General features: G+C 40.7%; 1 protein-coding gene across 6 annotated transcripts in view; it reads right to left on the bottom strand.

Annotated features, from left to right (window-relative positions):
- Positions 1–23,039, bottom strand: part of myo6a (myosin VIa) — a 95,475-nt gene that overhangs the window by 40,845 nt on the left and 31,591 nt on the right. For all 6 annotated transcript variants that reach the window (XM_026340694.1, XM_026340695.1, XM_026340697.1 and 3 more), the window contains exons 12-15: positions 17,223–17,367; positions 2,696–2,853; positions 2,221–2,312; positions 973–1,045 (exon numbers count right to left, since the gene is read on the bottom strand). In XM_026340694.1, the coding sequence (XP_026196479.1) occupies positions 973–1,045; positions 2,221–2,312; positions 2,696–2,853; positions 17,223–17,367 (468 nt within the window). The remainder of the gene's footprint in view (positions 1–972; positions 1,046–2,220; positions 2,313–2,695; positions 2,854–17,222; positions 17,368–23,039) is intronic.

Here is a 23,039-nt window from a genome sequence, read left to right as displayed (position 1 = left end):
TCTCCTGTAAGACGACTGTAAGTAAAATAACACATAGTCAAAGTGGCAGCAGCAGCTCTCCAGCACCTCCTGCAGAGACTCGACAAGGCTGAGATTAGGTGATTCACACATATGTGAATACTAAATGATACACGATGACATACAGTAACACAGCTGATGGGAAAAATCAATCTCTATAAAAGTCTAGATCAGGTCCTGATGAAAAGTTTAATCTCAAACCCTAAATCAGGAAAACTCTCCAGTCAAGTCATAAATCAGGAGATATGATAAGAGTCTGAACTCAGGTCCCTAATCAGGACCTAGCAGTGCCAAGTGAAAACCTGAAAACCACAGGTCAGGTCCCTAATCAGGACCTAAAAATCCTCGGTCTAGAAAGTGTTGCTGTTTCATTTGTCTTTTCTTGTCTTAGTGTGTCAGATCTTCTATTTAAGCATCTGTTGAAACATTTAGTAGCTTCTGTTTTGAACTAAGAATTTCTTTATTTCATTTCACACGGGTCACGTTACAACAAGGTCTGAATTCTGGAGGCAGAGGGATTTGATAACATGTACTGTTGGTGCTAAAAACATAAATCCAGGGTCAAACCAATAAATACTCTGTCAACTGTTAAATGTATAAACTGCGTTACCGCATCAGACAAAAAGCCACGTTCGACTCCGTTATGATGCATTTGAAGGCTTCTCAACACTTGTTGACATCAGCCATGTAACTAAAACACCTCAAATACACCATTTGAACATGAATCCGCTTCATTAGCAGTGACTGTTCTGATCTTTTTTGGCTGTTTTAGCTTCTGCTCGGTTGTGTCATGTACATTAAGCTCTAGGTTCAGGTAAAAATATCACCTCTCAGTTGGAAAATATAAATATTCAACGCCTTTGCAGAGAAACACTCTGAACTCAACTGCACAAATATAGAAGATGAGTAACTGGAGCTGCTGTGAATACACAGTGATGAGTGGCGTTTTCATACCTATGCAGTCCTGATTGTCAACATAGTGAACCTCGTTGACTCCGAGCCCCTCCCTCTGGTACAGCTCTTGCTCCTGAAATGGAAACGAGATATTTATAATGAGAAACCATAATGATATTCGTGGCGTGGACAGTGTTCGTCTAATGAGGACGGGGACAACGCTGTATTTTCTGCTGCAGGGCATTTGGGCTCTGTAACTAAAAGGCACTTAGACCTGGCTTTCTACAGGCTATAACACCTTGATGCAAAATGAGCATCTAAAGGTTACGGCTCTCATGCTGGATGTTGCTACACGCTCCGAGTCTGTAAATGAGGAGATTTAAGGTAAAACGAGTCGTCTAACATTTGAGAAAAAGGCAACAATAGTTAGAAAATTATCAAAATGAAAGTCAAACACAATTCAAAGTGACCTTTTCGTCGCCCTTTCCTGAGGTATTTTTAATGACGGTTCATTTTACACAAGTCTTCCGGCAGAATTCAAACAGACTCGGCTTCAGCTCTGCAGACAGTTCAGCTTATTAAATTTTGGGACTGATTCAAAACTTTTGCTCCAGCAGTTGAACTGTAGTCCATGATTATGCAACAGTCTGACATTTGAGACCATAGGGTTGTTTTTTTTTTTTTATCTCCTCCCCACTCCAAACGAGAATAATACCATCACGGCTGCAGACGGCGGCTTGGCGTTGGCGGAGGCTTGAGCACTCAAGTTCGCTCTACTTCATTATGTGAAAACCTTGAGTTATAAAAACTAAAATTATATATTGAGCATCATTATTTTCCAAAATAGAAATATGGTGTGTGGGAACATTCTAGATTTGGGCAGCATCATTTTACATGATGACGGTTTCTAATGGTTGTTTGTCAGCAGCAGAAAACTTTCTGCAGCTGTTAGTTATCAAAAACACATTTAAGGGATATAATCATCCACCATCTGCATGAAACTCACTTTGATAACAAAGGTAAGAATTGTGTTTTAGAATGAAACATTTAGAATAAAGTTTATTTAGTTTATGTTTTCAAAGCAATACTTGAATCAAAACTGAGACAAACACAATTTGAAAATGTGAAACCTTCTCGTAGAAAATAAGTGGTTACAACCAGAAAATTATATGAGTGGAAAGTAGAAATCAAAGTCCCTGGAGTTTGTTTTGACTCGCTGCTGTGTGTAAATGCTGCCTGAAGGGTTTTTTCTCCTTTTCCATTCCCTAAATGAAAATAACATGTAGATGTTTAAAGAAAAGCTCTCACCTCCTTCAGGATGCGCTCGTTGAAGAACTGCTGCAGCTTCTCATTACAGTAGTTGATGCAGAACTGCTCGAAGCTGTTGTGTTCAAAGTACTCTGCAAAACAGAAGCAGCGGCAGCAGACAGTCAAATTAGCTGCGTTACAATCGGAGCAAGACAAGACATTACATGTCATCATATTGTTAATATGATCACTGTGAAACATGTGTCTGCACAAAATAAACAGTTATCAGCTGTTAATAGCTGTGAGTGACGTGGTGCCGTAAAGAGTTACGCTGTTCTTACAAGAGCGTTAGATAGTTCACTAACAAGCCATCAGCTTATTAGTCAGTGAGACAGAGTCCAACATTATTTTAATATAAAAATCAACCTTTAGTGCCGGTGGAGGACTTTTAACATTTCTGTTAAACTCTTCTAGTTAAATTAGCACCTTTCACATGTCAGTGTTGAAGTGATAAAGGGTTTTAGGAGATACTGACCGAAGCCAGCGATGTCCAGAACGCCGATAAAGTTGGAGGACGAGTCGAAGGGAAAGCACTGGTTGACTCTGGTCACCACGTGGTCGAACAGGCGGCTGTACACGGCCTTCGCCAGGGCGTCCCGGGCGTTGTTGGCTTGCTCGACTTTGAGTGGCACTCTGGACAAGACACACAGCAGTAAACATAAAACTAATGTAAGACGCGAAATGAAAGATGTAGATAAACACTAACCACCTGATGAACTGTAAACCGTACGTTTCACAGTGATGGGAAACAGCCCGTGTCCTACTGTAAAAACTGTAGCATGTTAAAAAGTCTTAAAATGTTAATGTTGAGCTTGTGAATTGTTGGACGGGAGCAGCGGTTTAAGTTGAACCACTTAAAGAAGTCGAAGGGTCGATTAATGTTGGAGCACTTGTAGGAGTTGAAGTGTCACTACAAGATGAAGTAGAGACTGGGTTGAAAATGTCAGCTGAAGTAGAAGTATTGAAGTTTAAGTGTGTGCAGCGAAATAATCCGAGCTCAAAGGTCGACTTACTACTTTTCATGAGAGAGTTATTGAATGAAGGAAACAACAACAAACTGTGATTGAAACCTCCAACACACTGTGCACGGCGTCGAATTGTCCGTTACAGGAGAGCAGACTAAGAAGTGACGCACTAATTAAAGACAATTAGGGAACATGTTTATATACATTTCTATTTTAAATGTCCTGACCATATTAAATTATGTCTTTCTAATCCAACACTATACTCCACAAATATTTGGGATAAAAAATGCTAAAGGAAAAACAATACCAGAGTTTTTGTGTAAATTTAATATAGTAACAAGAGAAAGAATTAACTGTTATCGGTCTAGAAAGTGTTTACTTAATTATCAAGTAAAAATGCTGAATATTCACCGATTTACTGCTTTTCTATGACTTATATTGTTGTAACCTGGAGGTCTTTGGGTTTTTGGACAGTTCGAGTGAACACATTCTAGTCATTAAAGACTAAGTTTAGTTGACGCTCGATATTTTGTGTTAACCACAAGGTCATAAACACACAGCAAAGTGTGTAAATGTTCTTTATATTCTCTTTTATTGGATCCACGTTGGTAATTGTGTTTAATCTAATGTTAAACACATCCAGCTAATGCTTGAAATAACAAGTGTAAATATAAATCTGTCTTCGTTTGACTGAACTCGGCTTTCCTGGTTTTCCAAGCAGATAATTGTGATATCGACAGCTCGACAAAGAGGGACTGGGTGTGAAAAGGCGCCTATAAAATAGTGACAGAGGCCATAACCAGTGGCGAGCTCTGTCGAGGTATTGTAATTGCTTCTGACTGTGCAGTGCGAGTGCGTGGTTCAATAGCGGCAAACAAAAGGAGCGGTCCGATCGCAGGGGCCTGATAAAATGTGCCGCATTAATCTGCTGTGAGGCTCAAGTTTCTGCCCAGGCTCTACCTCAACACTTTACTTCTGCACGACTGCAGTGCACTCAAGGACACGCAGGGAAATAACTCCACACAAGAGGCACTCGGGCTCCCAGAGCTCTGAAAAAATCCACCTCCTCCTTCCCCCCCATCCCAGCAGCAAATTATCTGCCCTGCACACACCATTTTAAGCCACATGTGAGTGTTTCATGGGAAATACTCACGCCTGATCCCTGCAGGTGCCTCGTGCTGTTTTTCACACAAATCCTGTGATAGGACGACAAACTGAACTAAGGGCAGAACCCTGAAGCTGCAATCTGTAATTTCCATGTACATCTGCGTCTGTATGCATTCCCATCAGAACTCACTATATCAAACACTCACTGTTCAGTTCCCATTTTTATTCAAGTGCAGCCATGTGAATAACAAACAGCCAATCACCAGGTTTAGGCAAACATGTTTCCCTCTTTCTGTATGTCACATTAATCTGCATTTAACCTCCGCACAGAGCTTGATAACATTTGTTTAGTCTCGAGTTTTTGCACCTGCTGGTTTGTTGTTCATGCACTTTGAATTTCTCTCTTTAAGCACAGAGCTGTCAATCACTCACCATCTCACATATCAACAGGAACATAACATTTTTCCCCAAAGAGCATAAGATTCATTTGTTGTCAGCCACGACATGAGCACAAAGTTAATGTACATTAGAAATATAAGTCGTCACGTTACAGTACGTTTGGCAGCTCTTCCTAACAAACATACATCTGTACATTAACACAATAGAGCTGTGAGCACACACGTGTTCCAGCAGCTCCACAAACAGCCACAGAGCCGGTTTTAAAAGCCGACACAGCCTCTCAACGCTCCTACAGCTCCTCACCTTCACCCCTGCCCTCTCCCCACCACCTGCCATGTTTAATTCATGCCCCCAGCTCCTCCGAGCTGGAGCATCGGAGCCAGAGGTTTTAATACTGTGGTGAGGCCCCCTCATTTAAAAACCAAGAGGTCTAAATGCCAGGGCAGCATAATGTCAGAACACTAATCGTACAAGTAGCCTAATATGTATTCCCTATGAGTCGCTGCGCCGTGAACATTTTTTCTCCTCTATCTCTGGGTGTAATTACTGATGTTGCCGTTTGTCGGATCTCTGCTCTCTGAAGACGCCGGCTGCTCTGCAGCTGCTGCCGGCTCCATCTGCGGCAACACCACACAGGAAAAGAAACGATTTCAAATCTGACTTTTTAGCCATAAGACAAATGTTCTAATGTGTGACGGATATTCTGACTCTGTTCTGCTGCTTTAACGTTACACAGTAATCGGAGCTTTCTGAGAACAATATGTCCATCGAAGTCCCTCTCTCCCTTCTTCATAAAAACGAGACTCACATATTAAAATTGACTGTTTCATCACTTTTTGGTCAGTTTGCATCTATTTGAACATGTTTTTGTGTCTCTGTCAACTTACACTGACTGTTCTGTCGCCTTCATTTGGATCATAAAGTGGAAGTGCTCCGTATTTATAAAGTATCTATATGTGAGACGTGTGATGTATCTTAGGTGTTCACTGCCCTCTGACACGGCCTCAAGCTCAGTAATCAGAGTGAATAAGAAGAATGAATCTATCAATGATGTACTGATATCTCAAACCCCACCTCGACCCCCCCACCTCGAAAAAGCTGTTACTGGCCGACTTCGGCCACTGGGGTCGTAGCGATTGGCTTCTCCCATTTTCTCTGTGCCCTCCCACTTATTTTTCCGCCCTCGTCACGCTCTGTTGAAATTACACTCACGTTAGACGCTCAGAGTTACGTATGGTCTGTCTGGATGTCAACCCCCTCTCCCCCCTCACTCTTCTTCCCTCTTATCTTTCATTTTATCTGATCCTCCGTCCATCATCACTCTGTCTCTTCTGACAAATACTCTGCTCCTTTATTTTTTGTCTGAAGTCGATTTCCTCTCCCTCAGCTTACTTTATCTTTATTTTATTCTACTTCAGTCTCACACAAAAACACTTTATTCCTCTTCACTTTGAAGTAACTCCATTCCCCCGTTTTCATTTTAGGTTCTTCCGTACCCATCAAGTCCTCGAGGTTGAAGGACAAATCCATCCTTTGTGACTGCCCTTCAGGAAGACATATTAAAGCATTTTATTCTACGATCTTTTAGAATTAAACCATCATAAAATAATGTTTTAAAACTTGATTTTTGACACTTTGGGAAGTGGAAACAGGTTAAAAACACATTTAAACACAAAGTTTATTTTATTTTTATTTTAGCAACAAATCATTTATATGGAGTCATGTCTAATCTTTACTGTCTTATCATTTTATAACCAATGGAAACGAGGTGCTAGGTCTGAACTAGGTCTTTACATCGGTGTTTCAGGGATTGGGAGACAAAGGCCAGCACAACAACAAGCAGCACTACATCTCTTAAAAGCACGACTGGTCCGACAGGCTAAAGTATCCATGACGAGAGACAAACGCAACGAAGACATCAAATATTAACAAGCTCCAAATATGTCCTCCAGGGTGGTTTTGCTTCTCATCCGACATGAACTGGCTTGTTAGATGGACAACGGAAAGGATGTGGGTAGAGGAGACCTGGATCCAACAGTCACGACTCCTAACAATCCCTCACAGTCGTTAGTTGTGGCCTCCCCGGTGGACGTGTGAAGTGGTCTTAATCTTCCTGGAGATCACAGGGACTGTGGGAAGCAAATTGGCTCTGAGGCCTGATCCTCTGTTGAGGGGAGAAGGATTCTCTCCTCTTTCAAACAATCCATCCTCCTTCAAGATGGTTGACTTCCTGTTCACCTAACGACTTTGTTCCACAAGAAGAACGTGATTGACATTGAACAGAAATCACTCATGTCAAAAAGACAAAGTTTTGTTGTCTGTTGAAGTGTGAACTCCTCTTTGTAGGGATGTGGTGGCTCTTTAATAACATCCAGTTTTACCGTCATTGTTCGAACAGGACAGGAATCTGAATCACGGTCTTTGTTGCAGGACGCTCACCACCATCCCCTCTGTGCCATCATGTGTCCATCTCCATCAAATCAACCTGTCATTCACGATCCTGCACTTACTTTTCTCTTTGTGTCACCTGATTCCATAGGTTTCCACAGTAAATTCTGCTTTAATCAATCAACGTATCTCATCAACCTCTGCTCAGTGAATGTTCAGTAGTTTAAAACAAATGTAGTAATGCACCTTTTCTAATCTGGTATTTTGTTGATGCTTCCCATCTAATTTCACGTCATATATATGACTTTTGTGAATGAATATGTTCCTCCTGTGGGTTTTTGTCTGATCCTCATATATCTTTTCACGTTTGTGCTGGGGCAGGAGGGGGGGGCCTGTAAAGGTGGGTGGTAATGATATGCTGATGCTGCATTTATTCAGCCAAAAAGCAAAAACAGAAGAAGAAGCAGGAGTAGGTGCAAAGTCATCACAAAGTGTCTGACTCCATTATTTATTTATTTTTGCATATTTTCTATTTCCTGTTGCGGAACGCCTTAGAAATGGTTGGTAATTCGTCCAGTCACTTAAAAATCACTGTTCAATGTTATTGAAGGATAAAAAGTCCAGACACTGCAAACAAAGACTACTTTCACTGTGGATGACAAGGAGACAGGGCTGATACCTCAAATCCAAAACAGAAACATGCAGACATCTAAATCTGGTAGTTATGTTCATTTAAAATCCAATTTAAGAGCAGAAAGTGGAGGACAAAGGTAAAGTTTGATGAGCAGCGGGACAGAGAACATGGATAAGGACGGTAAGCTGAGCTGCAGCTTCATGCTGCTTCTTCGTGTTCCTGTAGCAAACGTCTTTTCAGTCTGACGTCTCTAGTCAAACACTTTCGACTGGGTGATGCTTCCACATGCTGCTGTGTGGCGAGTGCACTTGGGGCAACGACTGTGGGTGTCATTAGCAGATGGTGTCGTTTGGCCTTTCAAATCCTTCGCCGACACATACTGTATGTTCTTAATCAGCCAAATGTCAACATTAACTGGCCCAGATCACATCCAAATCACTTAGATCAGTCATAACTCATGGCAACAAAATCACATTTGTAATTTGCCCCAAAATAATAATGTGTGTCCCCAGAGATTCTCCACAAGTGTGAGCTGTCATTAAACTGTTCTTCGAGAACGCCGCTGTGACTCAACAGCACAAGTGCAACTAAGTCTGCTGCTAATAACTGCCTGAACACAAACTGTGTAACACTGCATGTTTGGCTGCCACAGAGGAAAATAAATTATCTTGTTAATGAGCGTCTTCTGACTTCTGCTTCACAGCAGAAACAGACTAACTGAGTCTCACTCAGCCTTAAAAGCAAAAGTTCCTGACAGTGCTGGTGGCACGGTGAGTCAGTTTGTTGACTTGTAATTATGCGACGAGAGCGGAGGTTTGATGTGACTGTTCGCCTAAGGAATTAGACATTTTCCATTCATTAGAAAACCTTTGAATAACGAGCGCTCACTGCTGTGTGTGTGTGACAGAGTGTGAACAAAGTGTTTGCAGTCAAAGTGATGTCAGCAGTAGGTGAAAGTCTGCAGACGTTAATGGTGTGAAAACCTTCTGACCGTGATAAGCTGCCACTTCTAGCCAGCTGCTGAGAATATGAAGCTACTGTACCAACTCCATCACCAAACAGATTGTTAACCATTCTGAAAACTCTAAATTACATTTATTCCCAAAGGCTTTCCAGGGATTTTATTCCACAAAACCTGTGCAACTAAGCAACAGTTTCAGTTATGTAGAGATATACTGTAGTTCCTGGAAACTTCATTTTTTAGAGATTCTGATCACACAGTTTTAATGTGAGTATCTGTGATTCAGCGTCATAACAAAAATCATCAACCCTTGAGCAGCACTAGGTGACAGTGAAAAAGAAAATATCTGTCCCCTGCCTCCACCCGAGGGGATGAGTGAAAAGAAAAAAGTACAGATGGGGAAAAATAGGAAGTAGCTAAGTATTTGAATTCTCCTTCATTTTATGTCTGTGCCAGAGACAGTCAGGGCTGGATGACCTGTTTCATCACAGCCAAAGGTCAAAGATCAAATTCTTGTTGGTAATGTGGTGTCTCAGGAACCTTTGAGGGATTGTTTTTCCAAATTTGGCACAAATTGTCACCTGGAGTCGAGGATGAACTGCGAACTAGGTCAAGCGCTCTATGACCTCAGGTACCGTTTGTCCCATTCTCGTCACTGCTCTCTCAGAAACACTTGGAAAGAATTTGATTGCATGTGATAAACATTCGCTTGGACTCGAGCATAAACTTAGTAGAATGTCGCTGCCTAATGGAGAAGAAGAACCTGAATGCAGTCGTTCTAGTTCCTCCCTCGTTTCAGTGTAAAAGTTAGATTCAGCTATAAGAAGCTAAGAATAATTAGAACTAAATGTTTTTTCAGCACGATTAAAATTTGTTTTGTTATTTTAATCTTTCTTCTTCAGCTTGTGAAACCAGTTCTTTAATTATCTTGTGTTTATGTGTAGATTTCTAAAACTGCCAAACCTCCTTCTAGTGTTAAAAGATGTTTTAATAAGTAATGAGCAATTCTCAGCTGACTGGTCATTGGTCAGTGGTTATGGGAACATTTGTATGAATGTCTGTTTTTTTGAAAAGATAAAAAGTTAAAGTCTGATAAGTTACTGAACAACAGGTGCTTAGCTGGGGAATAAAATCATATCAGATGTTTTAACATTTTCAACAGCTTTTCTTTGTACAACCTCATTTTGCATAATGACAGTAAAGCTGCATCTTGAACCTTAAGGAATAAAATCACACTGAATCAAAAAGTAGTTTTTATCTTTTTCCTCTCTCTACACACTTGCTGTTTTTCAATCTCTGCTCGTCTTCATCTCCTCTCTCCCTAAATCAGTGTGTTTACATACACACAATGAAACCAGTTTACTGGGATAAAACAGGGTGCACAGGGAATCTAAGGACATGTTTACTTGTAAACACACTGAATGCCGCTTTCTCTCAATTTCAATTTGCTTTAGTGCCATGGCACATAATTAGATTTGTGTTTCCAAACTACACAGGGTGAAAAGTAATACAAAAATATCGTATTGTAATTGTCTCTTTCTCTTTAAATCCCATCTTCCTCCCACGGTCCCTCTCTCTCACTTCATTTTCCTCCTCATCTCTGCCTGTCTCTTGCCCTCTTTCAGCCCCACACACAGAGCCGTCTGCACTCTAGCTTACATAACTCCAACAAATAAATAACCAGCTTAGTGATGCAGCCAGCTGGCAGCTATCCAACCCACCGCCTCACTGGAAATCACCCACTGTTCTCGTTTTATCCACTTTTACCAACTGTAAAATTAAAGCAATAATCTGTGAAATTTTCATATAAATAAGCAACAGTTTGGATTAGACTGTGTCACCACTTTCAAGTACAAAGCAAAACTGAGTCAACCTTGATCCGGTTCAGGAAGGTTTCAGGGCACAAAATGATGTGTTCAAAAAGAGATCACACAAAGAAAAGCCTAAAGAAACTATATCAGTATAAACACATAATAAATCTCATTGGCTCGGGTTTGACAGGCAGACGCTCAAGTCAGGAGGACAGCAATGGGAACTTATATCACTTGGACATCGTGGGTTATACAGACCAAAGTAAAGTAGAAAGACACCATCCCTGCTGTCACTCAACATCCACATTAAAACTCAGTATTAAAGTGGAACCAGCATCGTCGCAGACTGAACACTCTGATAGTTTGAAATGAAATTGTTGGAGTGTGGAGTTTACCAGAGTTTGTCTAGACTGCATCACATCATCTCATCTCTGCTGCAGGAAAGCGGCTCCATGCTACAGTAGCTGCTACTACTACTATAACACAGACCAAATCACCAGAGGTTGAACTGCATTATGGGCTGGGCTACGACAAGTGAAAGAATACGTTGAATATTGTTGGTTCTACTATTTCAAATCTAATACTTGTGCAATGCTAAATAAGTAGAAGATGTTTTATGAACATCAGAGGCCTAAGATCTATGACAGACTTGTATCAACAGATCTGCAGCCAAAGGTCTTGGACATTAGAGAGTGGAGCCCTAACCCCGAACCCGCTGCAAATACTGTGAGGCCTGAGGTTAAGGAGGAGGTCTTTGGGAACCTTTCCCACACCTTGAGTGAACTGAATATTCGCTCCTGGCGTTGCCCTTCGTTTTCCCTAATCATTCTCTAACATATATTTTTTGTTAACCTAAAGGTTCAGTACCGAACCCACAGATATGTGCTGAGTTTCCTCCCTCAAGATGCTTTTCCAGGCCTTTACTGCAGCTGCCTTCAGCTGCTGCTTGTTGTGGGTCTTTCTGCCTTCAGTCACGTCTTCAGTAAATGATCAGCTGCTCTATTAGTTTGAGATAAGGTGACTTAAACAATATCCTATTCTTTGGCTTCAGCAACTCTTTTGCTGTATGTTTTAAGTCATTATTAATCTATAACTGTGTCCTATCAGTTTTTCAGCATCTGGCTAAAAAACCGTATCTTTGTTCATTTACTAACAACCTGACTAAATATAATTTTTCAGAAGGGTGTTGTAGCTGCTCTATTTTTATATTTACATTGACTATTTATACTATTGTCATAGTAAGAGAAGATCATCATCATCATCAACTAGTAATGGCACTGACAGTGCTACTGTTTTGTCTAACAATTAGGACTGCATTACCCATAAAACTCCCAGATTTACTGTGCAGCTTCCCATCAGTCCTCCTCCCTGATGGGAATGAACATGTTGGAAACCAGTCTCTCTATCCCTTCAGCCATCTGGCATCACCAGAAAGTCTGCAGCCTCCTATTGCAAAGAGGATCTTTTGCTTTCTCAGTAGAAAGGTTTTTCTTTTTGGCTTTAATGGAGAGAATAAAAATGTTGGAAATGGTTTTCCCCATCAGCTTTTCATTCCTTTCACCATCTGCCTCCAGCAGAAACTCTGAAAGCTGTAGCTCAGTTTGCTCTGGATGGACAGCACCCTCTTCAGGTTTGACTCTAAAAAGCAATGCAGTTTATTTTCTTCGACTTCAAAGCCAAAGAGTGGATGTGTTAAAAGGCACTTTGACAGTTTTCTTCTTTTCGTGTTGCCACTAACCCATAATAATGTTCATCTATCAGCAATCCCACATCCCTGAGGTGATAAAGTGCACTCACACTTTATTCCTCTCTCCTCGTGTTTATTGTGTAAAGCCCAGCGTGGATTGCTTTGTTTGTTTTCAGGGAGACATCTCAAATTATTGTGATAGTGATGAACACATGTAGAACGTTTAAACTGGGAGAGGAAGCTGAATAAATGCATTAAGCAGCAGCATAAAGTGTTACTGGCAGGTGTCAGACACATGTACGTTCACAGAGAATCTATCTGACAGGCAGGGCGGCATCAACTGACACTCAGAGACAGAGACAGGAAGCAGCTTTTAATTCATCTGCCCCAGCTCATCTCTCAACTGACGAAAGTGGAGAAATAAACATTAGTGTGGGAGGTTTGAAATTGAGGCGATTGGCTTGGCATTCAGATGGTGTGTGCTCAGACCAAACTGCCAGCAAAACAATCACAGGTTTGAGAGCAACCGAGTTCAGGCTAAATGAGGACAGTGACTAGGCTCGAACAGGTTCGTCAGGTGAACAATAGAAAGACTGTGAGTAGTGGAGTTTACAGACTTAACGTGACTCGACTCAAGTTGCAAAGACCCAAAGTTTTGATGTGAAGAATGTCTGCTGGTCTCGTCCAATCAACACTCAAAGATATTACACGTAGAAACAGCTTCACACCTTCATGTTTGAGAAGCTGGAAGCGACTGTAACTACTACAGCAGATGCAGCTCGAAAACGCTGAGCAGGCTGCGAACGGTACATTCACAGGTTGGTGGATTCTCACCAATCTGTGAGAATCACACCGCTGTACTAAGACTGAAGGGACAAACAACACAAATATCAGCTTGTTTCAACAATATAACCTGTTTGTATGTCAACAGTAAGAAGCAATAAGAGCTTCAACGAAGCCGTTAAGTTAACACAGTCGAGCTGCCGACACAGAGGGTTTGTCAAAACTTAGAGCAGTCGTCCAGGGAGGTGCTGCTTCCTTTTTTAAGGTGAATCAAACTTATTCTTCTGTTTAACGTGCAATGACTGAGATGTGGGTTGGTAATAATGGCAACATGATGACTTACCATGATTATACAAGTGAAGATGATGTTGTTGCTGCTCAGTGGAAAAGTTAGTGGAGTTGTGGCAACAAGGAGAACAAATCCAGGATTGTACGTGTCGCTTCTACTTTATGTTTACATGCTTGTTCTCCTATTGTGCCTAAAGCTTTACAGTACATCTGTAGCTCGCTCTGTCAGAAATGTCCTTACTTGAACTTCTCACGTGGGTCAAACTAATCTCTGCTAACAGGTCTCTCACTAAATCTCCCGGGTTGTCTGGATATGAGTGGCGTATTATATTCTCATGGCTTCGTGGTGGTGTGTGGTGGCGTCTCCCGCCCTCCCGTCTCATCTTCTTCATTACTCTGAAGATTAAATTATGAGCTGCCTCAAAAATCCTTCATAAAAAGCTGCATGGTCCAATGAGGAGGTTTGTTTAGGTATCTGCTCATTGCAGCCCTGAGCCTGAGGTGAAGTCTAATACCTGAAGCTCTCCTCCCTTGACGTTGCGCACTGAGCTGTAAAAACTGTATAATGCTCAGCCCAACTCCACCTCCGTAACACTTCACTGGTTCACATTTATCTTGTTAAGCTGAAGCCTTGAGAATTGGTAAAAGCTGTGAATAGTCCAAGTTGTCAGTCTGATTTTAGACGCTTCGTTTCTTTCTCCCCGTTTGAATTTCAACTCTTTATCTATCACAAAGTTACGATTGTGACTCAAGTTAACAATTCACCACTTTTCAAGAGAACAAAGTGACAGTGATGAACTGCTAGAGTCATGGTCAGAGTCTGTCCTATCAGGCTCCTAGTGACCTCTGCCCTCCACAAAAACCAACCAAAGAAAACAACCACTAAAATCACAATCTAGATACTTCTCAAGATGTCAGGGTTTGATCAGCGGCTGAGATGAATAGTTCATTCAGCACGAGAGTCAAAAATAAAACAATTGTACTGTTGATGAACCAACAAAGATCTACTGAAGGATACCAACGTCTTTACATTCCTGCCTTTAGTTGGAGCAGGTCAGAATTTGCTGCATCCTGCAATTTGCATTTAATACTTGGAAAATAGGTCCAGAATTCAAAGGCTCAAAGATGAAGGTCATTACGAACGCTGTTGAACAAAACCAGACCCTGGAGAAGCACAGTCCACAGCACACAACCACACACACACTAACAACTGTATGAAGTGTTTTTGTGCAGCCACGTGCACTTCAAAGTGCCCATTATCAATTTTAATTTAACTCATGTATGTAAATTAGGCCGGTCACCGTTAACGTGGTGTTATCAGTAAATTTGCTTGTACACAAGCGACGTAGCCTGGTACTGAGAAACAAGCTGTTGGTTTAAATAAATAATCCCTTTAGGGTGACTACTCTCATAACTAGATACAGAATATAAATCCTATACAAACCAAATATTAAATATCTTTAACCACAGACTGAACTTTTCCTATTTCATGCCTAAAATTGTGCTGTTATTCACCTTGACTTTCTAACTAGGAGTCATTAATAGCAGAGGATGTCTTCTATCAGCAGAATATGTGAAACCTTTTCATTAGCAACAAACCATAAAGGTTACCTTCAGTAAAAGTTGCTGTAAACAGGAATTCCCTCAGTTGTAGCAGCACTGCTGTGGACAAAATAACAAACGTGACTAAACCATTAGCTGGCTTTTCTGTCCCTACAGAGGGCTGCTAAGATCAAAGGGTACAGGATGACAGTAGTATGGAGGTTACTGAAGTCTGAGTCACAGGAATAGAGGGAGATTAAACAAGAGACACGATGGATTCAGAATATTTCACCTTTTAATGCTCAGGCGTTTTGATTTTCCTATTACCCCTGATAAAGCCTTTACAATTAGTAATCTATCCATCACTAACACACATTTATGGTGCTGATAACAATAACAGCCATTTAATGGCATGATGACATTCAAAGCAGATAAAAACAAAGACTTAATGGCCAACCATAACCAAATGCATATTTTCTGGTTCCTCACTTACAGCCAGCTTGAGGCATATCAGCCTGAAAGCATGTTAACGTAACACTGTACAATCAAGACCTGCAATATTAGGAGTGTGTCCATTAGTAGGTTTTGGTGTGGGTGCCTCAGAATTAAAAGCTTCTTTCTGCAGCTGACATTTTGCACCAATGTTCAATAACCAGACATAAAAAATAGATTGTAAAGGCCATCAAACAGTGGCCTCAGTTGACCGGAATATAATGTCTGTGATCCTAGACACAGCCCTTTGTTCACAAGCAGCCACCCCACCTCTGTTTATATGCTCAAAACACCTACAAACCTTTGAACAAGCTGGACTAAGTCACACTGTCTTCACCTAGTCCTTCTGGGAAATGCAGAAAACCACTAACTGAAACAGACGTGGCTGAGTGGAAGTGTGTATAGCAAAAATACAAGTTAGAAATGTGCACAACATCCTTCCAGCAACATTCAGTCGCCTCTTTGACCTTTTCAGATCAAACTAATATCATCATCCTGATGCTTCACTGAACGTCCAGATGGCCCACCACTTTATTCCTAATAACTGCTGGCAAAAACACAGAGGTTGGATCAAGTTTGTTTGGGCTGTTTAGCTGCAACCACATCTCATCCTGGACTCGTACAGGAGGAGGCAGGTCAGCCAGTTGTTGTCACCGCCAACTGCTAATCAGCTCGACTTCCTTCACTGTATAGTGTGATGTCAGTTGAAGTGTTTGCTCGTCTCTCTGGACAATAACAAGACAAGCAATACATCAAGCAGCTGCTCCAACCACACTGAGCCTGAGCTTACACAGCCTAAATGCATCCCTGTGGCTCACACCTGCCAAACGTCAAAGTGCTAATATGTAAATGTGTTTGTGTGGAGTTCATGACTCTGTGCATCTCTGCTGCAGAGGTTCTCAACCTGTGGTTCAGGTCCCCTCGAATGGGCCACGGCATTTATTTGAGATCATGATATATTTAAGATGAAATTGGAAATTTAAACTCACGTTTTCTTTTGAAGCACTAGTTTTAGTTCAGGTTTCTACTGGATTTCACCGTTTTTGTCACAGAACTGTTCAGATCTAAATCCACCTTGTCTTTATAGATTAGATCACAGCTGAGTTGTTTTCCATCAATTTCGATGAGATTAAATGGAAAACCCCTCTGTGTTTGTGTAAAGTACAGTATATGAGCATTAAAAAATGATCTTAAGAACACATGACTATTAACTATTCCCTTCATCAATCAATGGTTCAGTCAACTGACTCTCAGGACTGGGACAAAAATGTATTTCTTTATTTTAATCCCACTTATTCACATTATCTTTGGAGGGAAGTCGTATTACTTCTGCAGCCCTATTACAGCATTTATACATTAAAAAGTAATGTAGGAAACTAAATGTAAAAAGATAAGAGCACACGCCCCTCACAGGCTCCCAGAGCACAAGATGTTCTCGTCCAGGTTCCCTAATTGATCTGGAAAACCCCAAGGGATTTGTTTTATAAGCCGAAAATCTTCCTAATAGAAAATCTGTGACCGTTCTTATTTGACAAACTGGTTTAAGGTGATTGATCAGTTGTTTTAGTTGATGAGAAGAAAAACGCTGAATCACACAAAAGTACAAGGATGACCCAATAAAAGACTTTTAACAGAGATGGTTTTTGATGTATTGATGCAGAAGTTCAGCACTTTTGGCTGCATCATACTACCGACTACCTGATCAATACAATAAAGACGTATCTTAATTAACAGAATCTAATGAACAGACATTCACATGTGTTTTAAGCTGTTTGATGTTGGGGTTTTCTCAACCTTAGAAAAGGCTGTGTTGCTGAGATACTCAGCATTATAAATCTCAGTGCACGTGCAGTCATGCACACTAAATTCATGCATACTACCAGTCTTTTGTGTGCGTGTGTGTGTGTGTATGTATGTTCAGTACGTGTGACGGCAGGCCTCTTACTTGATGACTGTTCCTTTGGTGCCCCCTGCTGTTGTCAGCATGACCCTGGTGGTGAGGCTGACTCTGAGGTCCTCTTCCTCCAGGCCCAGCAGCTCTGCACAGTGCTCTAGAGTCTGGCTCGACTGGTTCTTGATGGCACAGCCACCTGGAAGACGAGAATGAGGGTAAACATGAGCACAGCACAATCAGGACAAGCAGGCAGAGTCTGTGGGGTCACGCAGCGGCAAGCTTCTACCTGAAGAAAGTGCTGTGCGACTTAAAAATAAAAAATCATAGCATACAGATAAAGACTGTATAATGAGACTCGAGCTGAAGCTGAAAACTGTATCACCACCTTCTCATGCTGACAGTTTTAATAGCAGCAGTTAATGATCAGAATAAATCTTGTTCCAGATCTATGGAGTCCTCGTCTGTGTCTCCAATTTGATGAGCATTCAAGTGGATAAAAGTTAAACAGATATATCGTGAAACTAAGTGTAAAATGTTAATAAGCAGTTTCCAAATGAATTCTGGTTTAAATGTCCTGGAGCCCTTTTTTAAAGATAAAGGGTCAAACAGATGAACCTAGAACTAGTTTTTACTAATGGCCTATAATTAATCTGTTACTTAAAAACCTTTTTAAATGGTGCCTTAAAAGAAAGTGCTGGTTCTTTAACATGTGTTCCAGACTTTATAGAAGATAAACCTGTGATGTCAGATTAGCAGCGTTAGCAGTGTGTGGTCTTACATGTAAAATATCTTGAGTTTTAGTCTTGACCTTTGTGGGTGGAGGCTGCATTTCCAATACAGTTTCCACCTATATCCCATAAACAAAGTCAAGAGGGTCAAAGAGAAAGAGCAGGTTCTCTCTGTGATCTATGCTGGAGCAGAATCCAACACACTAAAGGATTAAGTGGGTGTAAAATATGAATGAAGTAATCTTTTAAATCCCTCACATTTCTGCAACAACGCACACGGCCATGAAGACATATTGACAAGCTGGCCTACGTGCGCCCTACTCAAAGGTGAGAGCGATACACAAGCGCTCATTATGTATGGACGCTCTGGGACGAATTCAAGGTGAGCGAAACTCCTGCAAGTCCAGGAAGAACTGAATGAAGCTCTGAAGGAAGTGGGTGGTCTGGAGCGTGAAAGAACAGAGCTGACACCACAGGAATTCAACCCTTATAGGTGTGGAAGATGTTTTTGTTTCATAGTCGTTGTCGTATCTTCTGGAGCAGTGTTTAAAATGAATTACTGATATTAAAGATTTGATTACTGTGAATAGAAAGATGATAAAACATGCAGTTAATTATTATTTTCCATGGACATGTTCCAATCATAGCTATAGGCGGATGAATAAAGAATTAGCTACAAGGTTATTCAACAGTCAGCTTTTTATTTAAGCTGCAAGTTTCATTGTTTCCATTGGTAACACCACCATTATTTGTAGATTAAATAGAACTTTGTCTTGTTTTTATGTTTTAACTTTAAGTCAACTGTCTATTTCTCTGACTTTAATGTTTAATGTGTTTGCATAAATGTCCAAAATGACAAGAAGAAGAAGAAACACATCAACACTGTGAAAAGTTTATATTGAAGCGATTCTCCTCGGGAACACGACGCAGGTTTATCTGTGACGTTTCGAACAATAAATTCTAAAGTATATGAAAAGCTTTGCCCCCATCAACCCCTTTGCTAGATGGTGCTGACTCTTACTTCTCCGATCAATGTGAACAATCAATAACCCCTGAAAGCTAAGCTACGCCAATATTAAATCAATGTCTGGATGGTGAATGAAGAACCTTTGGAAGGAAACGCTCCAAGCACACATTAGAACAGAACCAAGGACTTAAACCTAATTCCCAGTTAATTAAACTTCATTATTTCCAGTCTCTTCTGATGGATTTCTCAGTTTACTCTGAAATAAATTGAGTCCTGGGAAGAATTGAGTTCTGACTGTCAGCACAACCTCAAGTGCCGAAGGTCCAGTGATTTATGGGAAGACAGTTTTGACAATGAACTCAGACGAGCACATTCAAAGCAGTTTGACCTTTGAGTTGAAGTTCACAATAGATTTTTATATTATCCAAAGTGCTGCAGAACCACCTGCAAACAATGACGGACAAACAACTAAGTTGGTAAAAGATGTTGATACAGATGAAACCTTGGGTTCAAGATTTTAGCTTCAAACACGATTCATACTTTAATATACTGCAATATTCACAATTATTAGTCACTTAAACACGTCTGTGTGAAATATTAAAGTTTCTGCAAACCCCAAAAATACTCAACTGCTGGTAAACATTATGTGACCGGGTTGGAACAACGCTTTTTATGGTATATTTAGAGCTGTGCTCTATTATCTAGGTCTTCCTGAAGATTTACAGTCTCTATAAATACAACCAGATATAAAAGCTATTTAAATCAACAGCAGAATGGTGGTTGGAGGATTATTATTACTACATTCAGACTATTTATTATTATTATTATTATTTACCTGCTTTATAACCTCACAATCAGCTTTTCCCCTGTTTTGTTTCTATTTAATTCATGTCGGGTAATAAACTGACTACTTCAGCTGGAATGAGCTTTTTAAAACTTATGTCCTTTTCGCATATCAATACAAATAGTCTGCTTGGTTTGGGTGAGGGGGGGTCCCTGGGTAGAGGGAACACAAAAAGCAGACGGTGTAAAGCTCAGTGTTTTGTTTACAGTACATCGAAACAGAGCCAGTCCCATGATTCAAGATGTGTTATGTACATAACTTTCCTGAAGGAGAGAAACTCAACACAACAGCAGAAATCATGGTAAATATTTTCCATACGCTCTCCTGTTGTGCTGAGGAGACTCAGCAACTCTGCTATGATTGACAACGAGTGGCGATTTGTTGCTCAAAGTGTGAACTACCAACAATATTTGCAGAGAGAGTCACAAGGTCTCTTTGCAAACCTCTGCCTGGGGTAGTTTAACTTTCTGATCTAATCTTCAGTGTTTCTCAGTTGATCCTTCTCTTTTTATTTCTCTCACAGACAGTTCCATTTATTTATTCGTATTTCCTCCTTCTCCTCACGTCCTCTACTGTAAACTGATTCCACGCCACAAGTCCGACACAGAGGAGAACATTAGTAATGTTCTTCACAGGCATGTGTTTATAAAGGTCAGCATTAGACGTCTTAGCTCAGTAAAACAGGACGTGTCGTGACACTTGAGGTGAACAGGCAAATGTTGGTTTGTAGAGTAAATTTGTTTGACTTCTTGTTTTTTCATTAAATGCTCTTGTAGCTTCGCCAAAAACAAATAAATCTCCCTAAAACCCCTCTTCGGGGGACCTCTATCCAAACACTGCTGGATTATTACCTCTGCTGACTGAACACACTCTCCTCACTTGCTGTAAAACATGCGCCATGATAGCCCCCCGCTGCGAGAACCAGTTTGTTTAATAGGCTCCCTGCTGTGCTTCCTCTTCTTCCCTGCGGAGGGAGAAAACGACGGGGAGGAACTGAGAGCCGAGGAACTTCAGCGGTGAAGTTCAAAGCCTCCGTTGATTTTCATGGAAACTGAACCTCCCTGAAGGGATTAGTCTGAAGCTGCTGTGAAAAATGAGGCATGAGATGGGGTGAAGCGGGAAGACAACCATGCTAAAATATGCCATTTGAAATGTCGAGAATATGGCATTTGGAATAAAAGCTTCAATAATTACTATGATTTTTTTATACTATGTCATTAACACATTTTAATTTAGGAAATGTAGAATAATTCCACACAGGTACATCACACGCTGATGTCGTGACTCCTGCTGGTTTCAATTACATAACAAAAAACAAAGCGTGACACCAACGCCACATTTTCAAGATTTTACATTTGTCATTGACCTTAATGAGACTGAAGTGAGAAGGACGGAGGTGGAAGCTGAACATTATAGTGATCAATCAAAGTGCAGAGTCTTGAGGGATGAGATCAAAATGTGGCTCTTAGATCCCCCAGCTCCCAAGATGGATGGTTTCTGATACAGAGCAAATGCAATCACAGAGCGCTGTCGGCCAAAAACTCACTGGATCATCAGTTAGAGCTGATGATAATCTACACACCCAATCATGTGGAAGCCTTTCACTGCAAATCATTTACACAGCCCTGAAAGGATGGCTTCGACTTATCTGGTCTAAATGTGATTTTTGTTTATTATTAATAAGTAAATTAACATTTTCCAAACTGACTCTACTGTATTTACCACCACAAAGGAACGATGGGCTTTGATACTTTGGTTGAGTTGACTGAAAAACAGATGAACTGTGTAGGAATTACAACCATTTCTAATTTCATAGAACCCCAGTTTTACAGGCTCAAAAGTATTTGGACAGTCGGCTGCTCAGCTGTTACTCTTTAGTTCATTTACAAGTGTAGTACAAGTACACAAAGACAATATTCAAGTTAAAGTTCAAGTAACTGATAAAAATAAGAACAAAAATCTGTGCAACTTTGGAGAAAGTCGGCACCTGGTGAATGTGAAGCTGATTTACTTTATCTACAGCCGGGTAGTCAATCCATTATGTTAAAGCTCTAAAAACAATAAGTAATATAAAATGGAAACTAATCAGTATTTAAGTACCTCAAAATTCTACTTAAGGTCAGTAATTGAGTAAATGTACTTAGTTACTGTTTATTTTTAATCTTTAGTAAATAAAAAATAAGCATCACTACCAGTAAATTTCACAAACAAAGCCACCAGAGAGATAGAAACTCATGACATGCGGCCAAATCTTGTATCTGACACATACAGTTGCAAGAAAAAGTGTGTGAACCCTTTGCGGTTACGTGGAGTTTTGCATGAATTGGTTATAAAATGTGCTCCGATCTTCATCTAACTCACAACAATACAAAAACACAGTCTGCTGAAAATAATAGTACACAAACATTATATGTTTTCATGTTTTTATTGAACATAACATGTAAACATTCACAGTGCAGGGTGGAAAAAGTATGTGAACCCCTAGCCTAATGACTTCTCCAAGAGCTAATTGGAGCCAGGAGTGAGCCAACCTTGAGTCCAATCAGTGTGATGATATTGGATGTGTTGCTGAAAGCTGTCCTGCCCTTTAAAAACACACGCCAGTTTTACTGTTGCAGCACTGTTGCTACTCTACCTAGGCGTGGTCGTCCTGTAAAGATGACTGTAAGAGCACAGCGCAGAATGCTGAATGAGGTAAAGAAGCATCCTAGAGTGTCAGCTAAAGACTTAAAGAAATCTCTGGCACATGCTAACATTTTTGTTGACACGTCTACAATAAGGAAAACATCAAACAAGAATGGAGTACATGGGAGGACACCACGGAGGAAGCCATTGCTGTCCAAAAAAATATTGCAGCACGTTTGAAGTTTGCAAAAAAGCACCTGGATGTTCCACAGCACTACTGCCAAAATATTCTGTGCACAGATGAAACCGAAATTGAGTTGTTTGGAGAAAAAAAGGCACAGCACACAAACATCGAAACCTCATCCTCACTGTAAAACATGGCGGAGGGAGCATCATGGTTTGGGGTTGCTTTGCTGCCTCAGGGCCTGAACGGATTGTTGTCATTGATGGGAAAAATGAATTCCAGAGTTTATCTAGACATTTTGCAGGAAAACGTAAGACCATCTGTCCACCTGTAAGTCCTGACCACAACTCGTTTGAAATGCTGTGGCGTGACCTTAACCTTAATTTACACCAGACATCCCAACAATATTGCTACACTGAAACTGTTTTGTGAAGAGGAGTGGTCCAAAATTACTCCAGATCGTTGTGCAGGTCTGATCTGCAACTACAGGAAACGTTTGGTTGAAGTTATTGCTGCCAAA

Source organism: Anabas testudineus, chromosome 24 (assembly GCF_900324465.2).
Source record: "Anabas testudineus chromosome 24, fAnaTes1.2, whole genome shotgun sequence".
Taxonomy (NCBI): Eukaryota; Metazoa; Chordata; class Actinopteri; order Anabantiformes; family Anabantidae; genus Anabas; species Anabas testudineus.
Note: the sequence above shows the minus strand (reverse complement) of the source record. Positions and strands in the feature narration are given on the sequence as shown.